At 43.6% G+C, this 13,689-nt stretch overlaps 1 protein-coding gene across 8 annotated transcripts in view; it reads right to left on the reverse strand.

Moving 5' to 3' along the window:
• Positions 1-13,689, reverse strand: part of ARMC2 (armadillo repeat containing 2) — a 142,667-nt gene that overhangs the window by 9,128 nt on the left and 119,850 nt on the right. For 7 of the 8 annotated variants that reach the window (XM_089333843.1, XM_070073721.2, XM_070073720.2 and 4 more), the window contains one exon: positions 11,945-13,166. The exons of the other annotated variant lie outside the window; for it this stretch is intronic. In XM_089333843.1, the coding sequence (XP_089189969.1) occupies positions 13,009-13,166 (158 nt within the window). In that variant the 3' untranslated portion in view covers positions 11,945-13,008. Of the gene's footprint in view, positions 1-11,944; positions 13,167-13,689 lie in introns of those variants that run through there. 8 annotated transcript variants of the gene reach the window in all.

Below are 13,689 nucleotides of genomic sequence, written 5' to 3' on the forward strand. Positions count from 1 at the left end.
ATCATAACCAAGTGGGATTTCTGGAATGCAAGAATGGTTCATCATACAAACACCAGTTGATATAGTATATCATATTAAAATAAAGGAGGAAAAAAATCAGTTGATCTTCTCAACTGACAGAGAAAAAGCATTTGAAAAAATTCAACACTCATTCATGGTAACACTCAACAAACTAGCAGTAGGAGAAAATACCTCAACATAATAAAGGCCTTATGTGGAAAGCTAACAATTAGCATATTCAATGGTGGAAGACTGAAAGCTTTTCCTCTAAGATCAGGGACAAGACAAGGATGCCCACTCTCGCCTCATTTATAAAACCCACTCCTGGAAGTCCTGGTCAGAGCACTTCCTCCACACTGGAAAGGAAGAAGTGAAATCTATGCAGATGATGTGATCTTACACGTAGAAAACCTCAAAGATCGCACAAAATAACTGTGATGATAAACAAGTTCAGCAAGGTTCCAGGATACAAAACCAACACACAGAAATCAGCTGCCTTTCTTTTCTTTTCTTTTAAATAAGTTCATTTTTTTTTTCTCTCTCTCAGGGTCTGCATTCGTGGGAAGCTAGAGCCAGGAGCCAGGGCCCAACATCGAACCCAGGCACTTGGATGTGGGAGGCAGTGTCCTCACCAGTGTCTCAACCTCCAGGTCAGACAGCAGCCCCTCATTTGCATCTGTAGACTCTAGCAATGAACAGTCCAATCCTATTTACATTAGCATAAAAAAGTACGTAGGCAGCAGGGCCAGAGCCTTGGACCTCCGCGACCTCTGCAGACTGGATGTGCAGGGTGCACCTGCGAGGCTGCGGGTGCCCCAGGGGTTTGAACCCTGAGCCCTTTCTTCTTCCTCGCTGCCTTTCGTTGGGGAATGGTCTTGGCTACTCCAAACTTGATCAAAGTTTACATGCACGACGGTACTGGTGGAGGGCAACATACAGGAGACCGTATGGCATGGATAGAGGTGCAGGGAGGAGAGCCGTGGGGGAGAAGAACGTGAAGATGACTGAAATCCAGCTCCCCGATGGGAATGAACTCCTCTGGCAACATGACCAGTGAACTCGGGCACTCCAGACCAGACACATAAGAAGGGGAACGTGTTTCGTGAATCCCTGCTGCTTCGTGTCCCCATCCCTGTAGACTGGAGAAAGGCCATGTGACTCCAGCAAAGAATCCGTGGCAGCGTGGTTCTTGTTTGGGATTTTACTGCAACTGATGCCCTAGAAGAAGCACCATTCTGGAAAGCAGGTACCATAGTCTCACTGAGCGGGCAGAGCCTTGTGCACTGCTCTGGGCCGCAGGGCAGCCGGGGCTGTGACGGTGGCCTAATCACGCAATCCTTCCAGTACATCAAGGACAACTGAGGCCTGGACGCGGAGGAACCCCGCCCACAGGAAGCCATGGGTGAAACCTGTGACCTAACGATTCTGTGGCTAAGGACACTGGCTTTGTGGACATCCCTGGGCGGGAGACAGCCCCCATGAAGGCCATGGCCACACAGAGCCTGTGGCTCTTGCTACTGCTGCAGGCCAGTGTCCGTGTAGTTCTGTGGATCAGGCAGCAGACAACACCATGACCTGAGACTTTCCGGTGGTTGCCTATGGCTTTCAAAGAACCAACTTCCGGTATCACTAAATACTGGACTGTGAGGGACAGCTGGGGTCCACAGTGGGGCTCAGGCGGCTACGTAGAAACCATCAATGAGATGACCACTGTGGGATTGCCACAACAGGGATCCCACCATGGGAGCCCTTGATGGCGGGAACGGAGGAATTTTACCTGAAAATTGACTGTTTAAGGTAAAGCACTTGACACACTGGAGATCCAAGTGGTGATCTGGATTTTGCGACACCTTTCACAAGGATTATCCCCACTGCTGGGAACAGCTTCGTGATACTGAAGACCCGCTGCTAAATTCTAAGACTTCCGAATTTTCATTTTGAAAAGGATGTATGATGCCACCCTCTTACCTTTTAAAATATTCTAATTCAGTAAAACAAACAAACAAACAAACAAAACTTAGGAATAAACTAAAGGATGAAAATGTGCTGTGGGCTAAAGTTTTGTGACCCTCTCCTCTCCCCCACCTCAAATTCCTGTGCTGAAATCTAATCGCCACCCCACCCCGCAGTCCTGAGAGGTGTGGCTTTGGGAGATGGTTAGGTCAACAGGGTCCTGCCCCCAAGGTGGGAGAGGCCTGAGGGAGCTTATTCTGCCTGCCCACCTTGGAAGCCACAGCCAGAGGGCACCATCTGAGACCTTGAACTGCCCAGCCTTCAGAACCATGAGCAGAACATTTTTACTGTAATTTCAGTGACCCAGTCCACGGTAGTTTGTTAAACGGCCTGAATGGACTGAGACAGGATGAGAACTTTGTACTCTGAAAACTGTAACGCATCACTGCGAGAAAGTAAAAGCACAAATAAATGGAAAGGCATCGCACGCTCCTGGATCGGAAGATCTCATACTTCAAAGAGGCTGACACTAACCACAGCCGTCTACACAGCAAATGCAGTCTCCAGCAGTCTCCGCGGCATCTTTCGTAGGACTGGAACGTCCCACTCTAAAATTCACCCAGAATCTCAAGGGACCTTGAGTAGCCAACAGGACTTGAAAAAGCACAAAGCTGGAAGTCTCATTCTTCTTGATTTCAACACATACTGCTAGGGGCCAGCAATAATAAAAATACTGTAGTGTAGCACTGGCATAAAGACAAACATACAGACCGACGGAACAGGACAGAGAGCCTAGGAAGCACCCTTCACAGGTGCAGTCAAAGGGGCTTTGAAAGGGGTGTCAAAACCATGCAACGGGGAAAAGACAGCCTCTTCAAAAATGGTGTTGAGAAAGCTACATATCCACGCTTAATAAAGGAAGTCAGATCCTTACCTTACACCACATAAAAATTAACTCAACATAAAGATCTAAATGTGGGGCTGCTGCTGTGACATAGTGGGTAAAGCCATTGCCTGCCTTGCCAACATCCCATATGGGTGCCAGTTCAAGTCCTGGCTGCTCCACTTCCTATCCAGCTCTCTGCTAATGCGCTTGGAAAAGCAGCAGAAGATGGCCCAAGTATTTCCCCGCCACCCACATGGGAGACCCAGAAGAAGTACCTGGCTCCTGGCTTCAGCCTGGCCCAGCTCAGCCTGGTCATTGCAGCCACGTGGTGAGTGAACCAGAGGATGAAAGCTCGCTCGCTTGCACGTGCTCTCTCGTGCGCTTGCTTGCTCGCTCTCTCTCTCTCTCTCTCTCCTTCTCCATAACTCTGCCTTTCAAATAAGATAAATCAATCTTAAATTTAAAAAAAAAAAGTTCTAAATGTAAGATCTAAAAGTATAAAATTTCCAGGAAAAAGCAAAATGAGAAAGCTTCTTACCACTGGATTTGGCAATGATTTCTTAGATATGACACTGAACACAGGCAACAAAAGAAAAACTAGGCGAATGGAGTTACATACGACTTTAAAGCTTTCGTGGGAAGGACCCAACAGAATGAAAAGGCGACCTGGAGATAGGAGAAAATATTTCCAAATCACATGGCTGACGAAGGATTCACATACCTGGAATACATAAAGAATGCCTACAACTCAACAACAAGAAAACAACCCCACAACTAACCTAACTAAAAATGGGTAGGGTGGGTGTTTGACCTAGCGATTAACCTGCCATTTAGGACGGCTTCATCCCACGTTAGAATGTTTAGGTTGGAGTCCTAGCTTCACTCCCAACGCTAGCTTCCTGCCACTGTGCACCCTGGGAGATAGCAGATTATGGCTTAGGTAGTTGGGTTCCTGTCCTCTGTATAAGGGATCTGCATTGAATGTCTTGCTCTCAGTTTCAGCCTTGTCAAACCCTGGCTCTTGCAGGCATTTGGTGAGGGACCTGGCAGATGGAAATTCTGTGTGTGTGTGTGTGTGTGTGTGCTTCTCAAATTAAAAAAAAAAGACAAAGGACTAATACACACTTCTCCAAAGATGATATAAAAAATGGCCAAACAAAAATATGAAAGATGTTCAGTATGACAAGTTATAAGAGAAATTAATCAATACCACAATAAGATCATCTCACAACCATTAAGTCAGTTAACTATTAAAACAAAAAAAGCTGAGAGATCCAAGATGGCAGAATTGGGAGGGAGCCTGCTGCTCTAATCTACAGGAAGACAGTTTTTAAAAAGTGGAGATAGTGCAGTCTCAGGCAAGAGTTAGAGAGAAAACAGCAGAGGAAACTCCACACAAATTAGAGGGGCCCTGTGGAGCTATGTGGAGGGTGTGGACATGCACAAGTCAGCACCCCAGCAGCTGAGAGCTTCAGCACCAGCTTTGGAGCAGGCGATACTGGCCTGCAGCAACCCGAGCCAGCAGCGATAAAGCTGCAGGAAGAGCCTGGAGGGAATCTGGCTTGGAGCTCTGTGGGAGACAGCGTACCTGCCAACCTAGAGGAGAAAAAAAAGGGGGCACATCTCTCTCCCCCCAGCCACCCTGCACTGGCATCCTGTAACTAGCTAAGAAAGGGTGACCACCAATTTGAACAGACACAACAGCCGTGCCAGCTCATGTCCATGTACCCAGCGACCAGTAGAGATGCAAGGCCTGAATCCGGCTGGGAGAACTGACGAGGGACTGGGTGCTTGTGACTGTGGGAGTCTTGTGTGCTGGGGCTGTGAAAACACTGTGGCTGTGTGGGAGGGCGTAGGGTGTGACTGGGTCTGTGGGCGGCTCCACATGTTTGGGGCTCCCTGATTCCCTGGTGAAGGTCGTTGTTGTGGGATCCATGTTCACACCAAGGATTGCACAGATCCTTTGGGTGGTTCTTGGGGCATAAAGGATGAATATTGTACCCAATGGGGCTAGTGCCCAGGCACTGGTCTCATCTGAGGAGAGAGTGAGACAATGTCAACAGAGTAGAACAAACTTCCCTCTGATAAAAAAAAAAAAAAGAGAGAGAGAGAGATTTAGCATGCCCAACCTGGGTGTCACCTTGGAGACTCTCTTCACCCTAGAGCTCTGAACAGAGCTCCCCTAGCCACACCCACCACACACCTCTGGGTATTCAATGAAAAAGTGGATATTCCACTAAGGCCATCACAGGGAAAACACAAAAAGAAACCAACAACATCTCCACAAATGTCAAATAATAAACGCAGCAATACAAGAAATAAGAATAAGGAAGACAACATTATGCTTCAAAAAGAACACAACATTTCAATACTAGAATGCAAAGATGAAGAGACTGAAGAAATGCCAGAAATGGAATTCAAAAAATTGATCACAGGATTACTTAGAAGTAGTCAGAAGCAAATCCATGAACTAATGAAATCCATATATCACATGAAAGAAGACTTCTCCCATGAAACTGAGATCTTTAAATGAAATCTTGGAAATGAAGAAGTCAACAGAATAAATAAAAAATGCAGTTGAAAGGTTTAACAGACTCGGTAAGGTAGAAGAAAAAAATATCTGATTTAGAAGACAAATATGTGTAAATTTTACAGTCAGACCAAAATGAAAGAAGAAAGTAGAAAACTAAAATACAGTCTTGGAGATTTATGGAATACTATCAAACGACCCAACATGTGGGACTTAGGAATTCCTGAAGGCGTGAAAAGAGAGAATGGATTAGAAGGCCTTTTTAGTGGAATAATTATAGAAAACTTCTATAATTTGGAGAAAGAGATGTTCTGGTGCAGGAAGCACATACAATTCCTAATAGACAAGACCAACAAAGATACAGGCAGACTGAAAGTGAAAGGATGGAAAAAGATATTCCATGCCAACAGAAACCAAAAAAGAGCTGGGGTAGCCATCCTAATATCAGACAAAATAGACTTCAACACAAAAACTGTTAAAAGAGGCAGAGAAGGGCACTATGCAATGATTAAGGGATCAATTCAACAGGAAAATATAACTATTATAAATGTATATGTACCTAATTACAGGGCACCTAGCTATTTAAAAGAAATGTTAAGGGATCTAAAGGGAGACATAGACTCCAATACAATAGTAATAGGGAACTTCAATATCCAACTTTCAGCAATGGACAGATCAACCAGACAGAAAATCAACAAGGAAACAAAAGAGTTAATCAACACTACAGACCAAATGGACCTAACAGATATCTACAGAACTTTCCAACCTACAGTTGCAGAATACACATCCTTTTCACCAGTGCATGGAACTTTCCCTAGGATTGACCACATACTAGGACATAATGGAAGTCTCAGCAAATTAAAAAAAATTGAAATCATACCATGCATCTTCTCAGACCACAGTGAAATAAAGCTGGAAATCAGCAACTCAGGAATCTCTAGAGCATATGCAAATACATGGAGACTGAACAACATGCTCCTGAATAAATAGTGGGCCATTGGAGAAATCAAAAGAGAAATTAAAAAAAATTTCTGGAAACAAATGAAGATGACAATACAATGTATCAAAACTTATGGAATAAAGCAAAAAAGTGTTAACAGGAATGGTTACAGCAATTGGTGCCTACATCAAGGAATTGGAAAGGCACCAAATAAATGAGCTATCAGTGTATCTCAAGAATCTAAGAAAACAACAGCAAACCAAACCCAAAACTAGTAGGAGAAAAGAAATAATTAAAATTAGAGAAGAAATCAACAAAATTGAAACAAAAAAATTACAAAAGATCAGTAAAACAAAGAGCTGGTTATTTCAAAAAATAAAAAGAAAATTGATACACCTTTGCCCAAAGTAACAAAAACAGAGAAGACCCAAATTAAAAATTAGATGTGAAAAAGGAAATGTAACAACAGACACCACAGAAATAAAATGAATCATCAGAGATTACTACAAAGAGCCTTATGCCAACAAACCAGGAAACCTAAAAGAAATGGATAGAGTCCTGGACATCTACAACCTACCTAAATTGATCCATGAAGACAGAAAACCTAAACAGACCCACAACGGAAACTGAATCAGTAATAAAGACTCTCCCAATAAAGAAAAGGCCAGGACTAGATGGCTTCATGTTGAATTCTACCAGACATTTAAAGAACTAACTCCAATTCTTCTAAAGCTATGTAAAACAATTGAAAGGGAGGGAATCCTCTCAAATTCTTTCTATGAAGCCAGCATCACCTTAATTCTTAAACCTGAAAAAGATGCAAAAGAAAAGAGAACTATAGACCAACTTCCCTGATGAACATAGACACAAAAATCCTCAACAAAATTCTAGCCAATTGAATCCAACAACACATCAGATAGATCATTCAACCAGACCAAGTGGAATTTATCCCTGGAATGCAGGGATGATTCAACATTTGCAAATCAATGTGATACATCACATTAACAAACTGCTGAACAAACCCCATCTCAATAGATGCAGAGAAAGCATTTGATAAAATACAATTTTATAAATAAAATACCTAAAATACAATTTCATGATGAAAACTCTAAGCAAATTGGGTACTGAAGGAACATTCCTCAACACAATCAAGGCAATTTATGACAAACCCACAGCCAGCATTCTACTGAATGGGGAAAAGCTGCAAGCATTCCCACTGAGATCTGGAATCAGACAAGAATGCCCACTCTCACCACTGCTATTCAGTATAGTCCTGGAAGTTTTAGCCAGAGCCATTAGGCAAGAAAAAGAAATCAAAGGGATACAAATTTGGAAGGAGGAAGTCAAAATATCCCTATTTGCAGATGACATAATTCTATATACAGGGTATCCAAAAGACTCCACTAAGAGACTATTAGAACTCATAGAAGAGTTTGGTAAAGTTGCAGGATATAAAATCAATACTCAATAATCAACAGCCTTTGTATATACAGACAATGCCACGGCTGAGAAAGAACTTTTAAGATCAATCCCATTCACAATAGCTACAAAAAATTTAAATACCTTGGAATAAACTTAACCAAGGATGTCAAAGATCTCTATGATGAGAATTACAAAACATTAAAGAAATAGAAGTTTAAAAAATGGAAAAATCTTCTATGTTCATGAATTGGAAGAATCAATATCATTAAAATGTCTATTCTTCCAAAAGCAATTACAGATTCAATGTGATAACAATCAAAATACCTAGGACATTCTTCTCAGATATAGAAAAAATGATGCTGAAATTCATATGGAAACACAGGAGACCTCAAATGGTTAAAGCAATCTTACACAACAAAAACAAATCCAGAGGCATCACAATATCAAATTTCAAGACACACTACAGGGCAGTTATAATCAAAACAGATGGATAGACCAATAGAAGGGAATAGAAATGCCAAAAAAAAAAAAAAAAAAAACAACAATCCATGCATCTACAACAAACTTATCTTTGACAAAGGAGCTAAAACCAATCCCTGGAGCAAGGACAGTCTCTTCAACAAATGGTGCTGGGAAAACTGGATCTCCACATGCAGAAGTACAAAGCAAGACCCCTATCTTACACCTTACACAAAAATCCACTCAAAATTGATTAAAGACCTAAATCTACAACCTGAAATCATCAAAGTATTAGAGAATACTGGGGAAACCCTGCAAGACATTGGTATAGGCAAAGACTTCTTGGAATAGACTCCAGAGGCACAGGCCATCAAAGCCCAAATTGACAAATATGATCACATCAAATTGAGAAGCTCTGCACTGCAAACAAAAAACTCAGCACAGTGAAGAGGCAATAAACAGAATGGGAGAAAATATTTTCAAACTAAGTAACTGATAAAGGATTAATCACCAGAATGTATAAAGAGATCAAGAAACTCAACAGCGACAAAACAAACAACCCAGTTAGGAAATGGGCAAAGGACTTAACAGGCATTTTTCAAAAGAGGAAATCCAGGCCGGCGCCACAGCTCACTAGGCTAATCCTCCGCCTTGCGGCACCGGCACACCGGGTTCTAGTCCCGGTCGAGGCGCCGGATTCTGTCCCGGTTGCCCCTCTTCCAGGCCAGCTCTCTGCTGTGGCCAGGGAGTGCAGTGGAGGATAGCCCAAGTGCTTGGGCCCTGCACCCGCATGGGAGACCAGGATAAGTACCTGGCTCCTGCCATCAGATCAGCACAGTGCACCGGCCACAGCGCGCCAGCCACGGCAGCCATTTGAGGGTGAACCAATGGCAAAGGAAGACCTTTCTCTCTGTCCCTCTCTCTCACTGTCCACTCTGCCTGTCAAAAAATTAAAAAAATAAAAAATAAAAAGAGGAAATCCAAATGGCCAACAGACACATGAAAAAATGCTCAGGATCACTAGCTCTCAAGGAAATGCAAATCAAAACCACAATGAGGTTTCACCTCACCCCAGTTAGAATGGCTTTCATACAGAAATAAACAACAAATGCTAGCAAGGATATGGGGGGAAAGGCACCCTAATCCACTGAATGTAAACTGGAACAGCCACTGTGGAAGACACTCTGGAGACACCTCAAATCTGAATATAGACCCACCATATGACCCAGCCATCCTACTCCTGGGAATTTACCCAAAGCATATGAAAAAATTATCTGCACCCCCATGTTTACTGCAGCTCAATTCACAATAACTAAGATATGCAGTCAACCCAAATGCCTGTCAATTAAAGACTGGATAAAGAAATTATAGGATATGTATACCATACACAGCAGTTAAAAAAAGAAATCCAGTCATTTGCAACAAAATGGATGCTACTGGGAACCATTATACTTACTGAAATAAGCTGGCCTCAAAGGGACAAATACCATATGTTCTCCCTGACCTGGGATAACTAATAGAGCACCTAAAAGATAATCTACAGAAATGAAGTTGACACTACGAGAAGCAATGACTTTGAACAGCCCTTGTCTCAACTGTTGAGGAACAGGTTTTTCAGTTGAAATCCTTACTTAACATAGAGTTAGTCACATATGTATAAAGTTAGTTGAAAATAGATCTTTATAAAAAATAAGGATAGGGGCCAGCGCCACGGCTCAATAGGCTAATTCTCCACCTAGCAGCACCGGCACACCGGGTTCTGGTCCCGGTCGGGGCGCCGGATTCTTTCCCAGTTGCCCCTCTTCCAGGCCAGCTCTCTGCTGTGGCCCAGGAGGGCAGTGGAGGATGGCCCAAGTGCTTGGGCCCTGCACCCCATGGGAGACCAGGAGAGGCACGTGGCTCCTGCCTTCGGATCAGCGCAGTGCGCTGGCCACAGCATGCCAGCCGTGGCGGCAATTGGAGGGTGAACCAACAGCAGAAGGAAGACCTTTCTCTGTCTCTCTCTCTCACTATCCACTCTGCCTGTCAAAAAAAAATAATAATAATGAAATAAGGATAGGAATAAGAGGAGGAAGAGGGGTGGGAGAGTGGGTGGGAGGGTGGGAAGAATCACCATGTTCCTGAAGTTGTAATTCTGAAATGTATGAAGTTTGCATTCCTTAAATATAAGGTTTCTGGAGTTAGAGAGAGAGAGACCTTGAAAACACAGACAATGGTCTAGGAATCAGGACTTGGGCACTCACCAGACATGGAATGAGCCAGTGTCAGACTACAGAACCAAAAATAAATACATTTTATGTTTTCAAATACAAAAAAAAAAAAAAAAAGTAACAAAAATAACAAGTGCTGATGAGGATGTGGAGAAAGTAGACCCTTTGGACACATGTTGGTAGACAAGTGAAATGAAATTGTCACTACAGGAAACAGTATAGAGATTCCTCAAAAATTACAAAGACCTGTAGAATCACCATGTGACTCAGCTATCCCCCTCGCATGCACGCGCCCTCCCACATCCACATGCTAAAGCCGTGTGGGGTCTCTGCAAGGTAATTAGGATTAGTGCCCTGATCAGACGGGACCTCTCCGTCTCTCTACATGTGAGGACACAGCAGGAAGGCATCCCTCTGCAGACCAGGAACAGGACCCTCACCGGGACCTGCCTCAGCCAGCTCCTAAATCCTGAACTGCCCAGCCCTCAGAGGTGAGAGGAGTAAATTTCCATTGTCTAAGCCACTTGAACTGTGGTCTTCATGGCATAGCAGCCTGAAATAAGAAACCACTTCTGGTGTGGGTGCATTTACAAGAGAAATAAAAGGAAGATCTCAAAGAGGTATTGTTGTGCCCATATTCACGGCAGCGTTCTTCCCGGCAGCAGTGAAACAGAAGCGACCCAAGGACCCGCAGACAGATGAATGGATAAGCACGTGGTGTATACATTCAGCCTTCAAAAGAAAGGACACGCCGTCCCTGCTACAGCACGAACGCATGTTGAGGACGCTGTGCTGAGGGAATGAGCTACGTTACGCAAACACAGATGTGGCATGTTTCCACTTAACGTGGGACACCTGACGCGGTCACATTCACAGAAACAGAAAGGCCGCTGCTGCTTGCCAAGGGCTGGCGGAGGAGCAAGAAGAGTTACTTAACGGGTTTAGAGTTTCCGTTTACAAGATGACAAAGTTCTAGGGCTCTGTTGCCAAGCAATGTGAATATACTTACCACTGCTTGGAAGTGATTAAATGGTAAATTTGACGTTACGTGTTTATCACAGAGGTCAGCTGGCACCCGAGCCTGAGGGAGAGGGGGTGGCACTGGGGCTGAACAGGTGCCATGGCATCCCACCACGAGTTACAGCGTTAGTTATAAATACTGAGGAGGGGGCTGGAGGAGAATGAGTTCCATTTTCTTTTGTCCACTGCAAGTAGAAAATACAGTTTACTAATAATAAAATGCAGACTTAGGTCCTTAAACATTTTCTAGAGATTAGCCCTATAGCCTTAAACACATTCCATCTTTGGTGGGACTACTAACAACCACGTAGGGCTTACAGACTACGATGGCGTGAATGCCCCTAGAGGATTTTACTGAGTCCCAACCAGGGATGAGGCCCAGACAAGGATCACGCCCTGGAAAGTCATTTGGTCTGGGGATACAGGTTTCTTCTAACAGGCTTCAAGAGCCGCATGCAGCCTGGAGTGCCTGCCCTCATGGCATGTGTCTCGGATTTGAAATGAGCCGTTAATAACAGCTTCTCTCCAAACACAGGAGGAAATTTGCTTTTATTTCCAAATCTTTTTGATTTGGCTGGCGTAGGATAGCAGTGGTAATTGCAATTTGTTCTTTTAATCATGGATTGAATGGCCAAATGTCTCCAACGACAAATGGTGTCTTACGTCAGGACGAGTCCCCAATCACGTCACACAGGGCGCTGGGCAACTTTCCCATTGGATGGTTTGCTCTAAACTTCACCATGACCAATAGGTAGCATTCCCGTTTTACCAGAGAGCAAGCCACTTGCCCCAGGCCCACATGGCCAGCAGGGGGGAGGCCCAGGATTCCATCAGAAGCCTGCAATCTTTCTAAGACATTCTATCATCTCTTTAGACACAGAGAATTAGAAGAATGGTCTGGTCCATTTATTTTAAAGGAAAACAAAGAGGTAAAATCCTCCCCCTTTTCATCTGTTTTACTCATGGCATGAGAAGTAGAAGGTCCCAAGCATCCTTCTATTTTTTCCTGCTTGCTCCTTCTCCTAGCCTGAAGACCAGCATCATCTGATCAGAAAACGTAGTTTCAAAAGCAGTAAGAAGCCATCCAGATGCTCACCTTATATTTAACCTTATATTAGACCTTATATTTAAGGAATGCAAACTTCATACATTTCAGAATTACAACTTCAGTGCCGTGTTCGTTCATGTTGATTGCCAATCTTTCCCTACACAAAAGCTAACAGTCTTCACTGGCAGCCCATGTAACCACCACACCGGCAGGCACTCAGATCCCGAAGTTGTTACATAAGGATTTTTAAGCTAGAAATAAATTATTTCACAGGGAATCGAGGAAAAAGTCTCTGACTTAAACGTGCATATATTATCATCTCACACTTCTCATAGTAGAAAACATAACATGTGTTCATTTCTCCGTAATACCCGACAAGAGACAAGAGCTGTGTTATTTCACAACACTTAGCCTACTAACGTCAGCGCTTGAAAACCTCTCCGTGTTTGTGAATGTGGACGACAATGTTCACGTCTGTGACCGCTTCGTGGGAACGAGGGGGAGACCTGCTTTGCTGCTCCCGGGGCGAGTCTGGGTGGATCAGCAGGAAGGGATGGGCAGGGGCTCCAGGAAGGTGTGGTGCCTCTGAATGCGGCTCAGAAGCTGCTGTGCCACAGGTTTGAACTCTGTTTCCCAGTGGAGTTTGTGATAGTTTTTTAGGTCTTGGTCAAAACTGCCATCCAGCGCTAATTCTTCATCTGTATCGGAAAAATTTAAATTGCAGCAATTATTTGGAAACGCAAGAGACTTTAAGTTTTGAAGACAGGAGGGAAACTCATCCTGGGTCACTCTAAGCACCAAGACCCAAGACAAGACCTGTGGGTTAAAAGGCGCTTTCTGTTGTGTTTTGTTTGTCAGGAGAACTGCTTTCCTTTCCTTTGGGCTTTACAATTATTTTTCAATGAATATATTTTAACCTCTTGATTCAAAAGGGTAATAACTTTTTTAAAAATTCTAGATTGAATTGAGCTCTTTTTTCAGTGAATCCTTTAGGTTTTTGTATGTGAGTTTACAACCAAAAGTCAGATTACAATTCCTCACTAGAAGCAAAGCATTAGTAGGCTACTTTCTTACATGTACATTAGAAATGCTTATTATATCAGGGCCTGCACTTTGGCAGAGCAGGTTAAGCTGCCATCTGCAGCGTCAGCATCCCATATGGGTGCCAGTTTGAGTCCCGGCTGCTCTACTCCCCATCCAGCTCCCTGCTAATGTGCCTGG

This window comes from Oryctolagus cuniculus, chromosome 5, assembly GCF_051225735.1.
Source record: "Oryctolagus cuniculus isolate XC-2025 breed Fujian yellow rabbit chromosome 5, ASM5122573v1, whole genome shotgun sequence".
In the NCBI taxonomy this organism is placed as follows: domain Eukaryota; kingdom Metazoa; phylum Chordata; class Mammalia; order Lagomorpha; family Leporidae; genus Oryctolagus; species Oryctolagus cuniculus.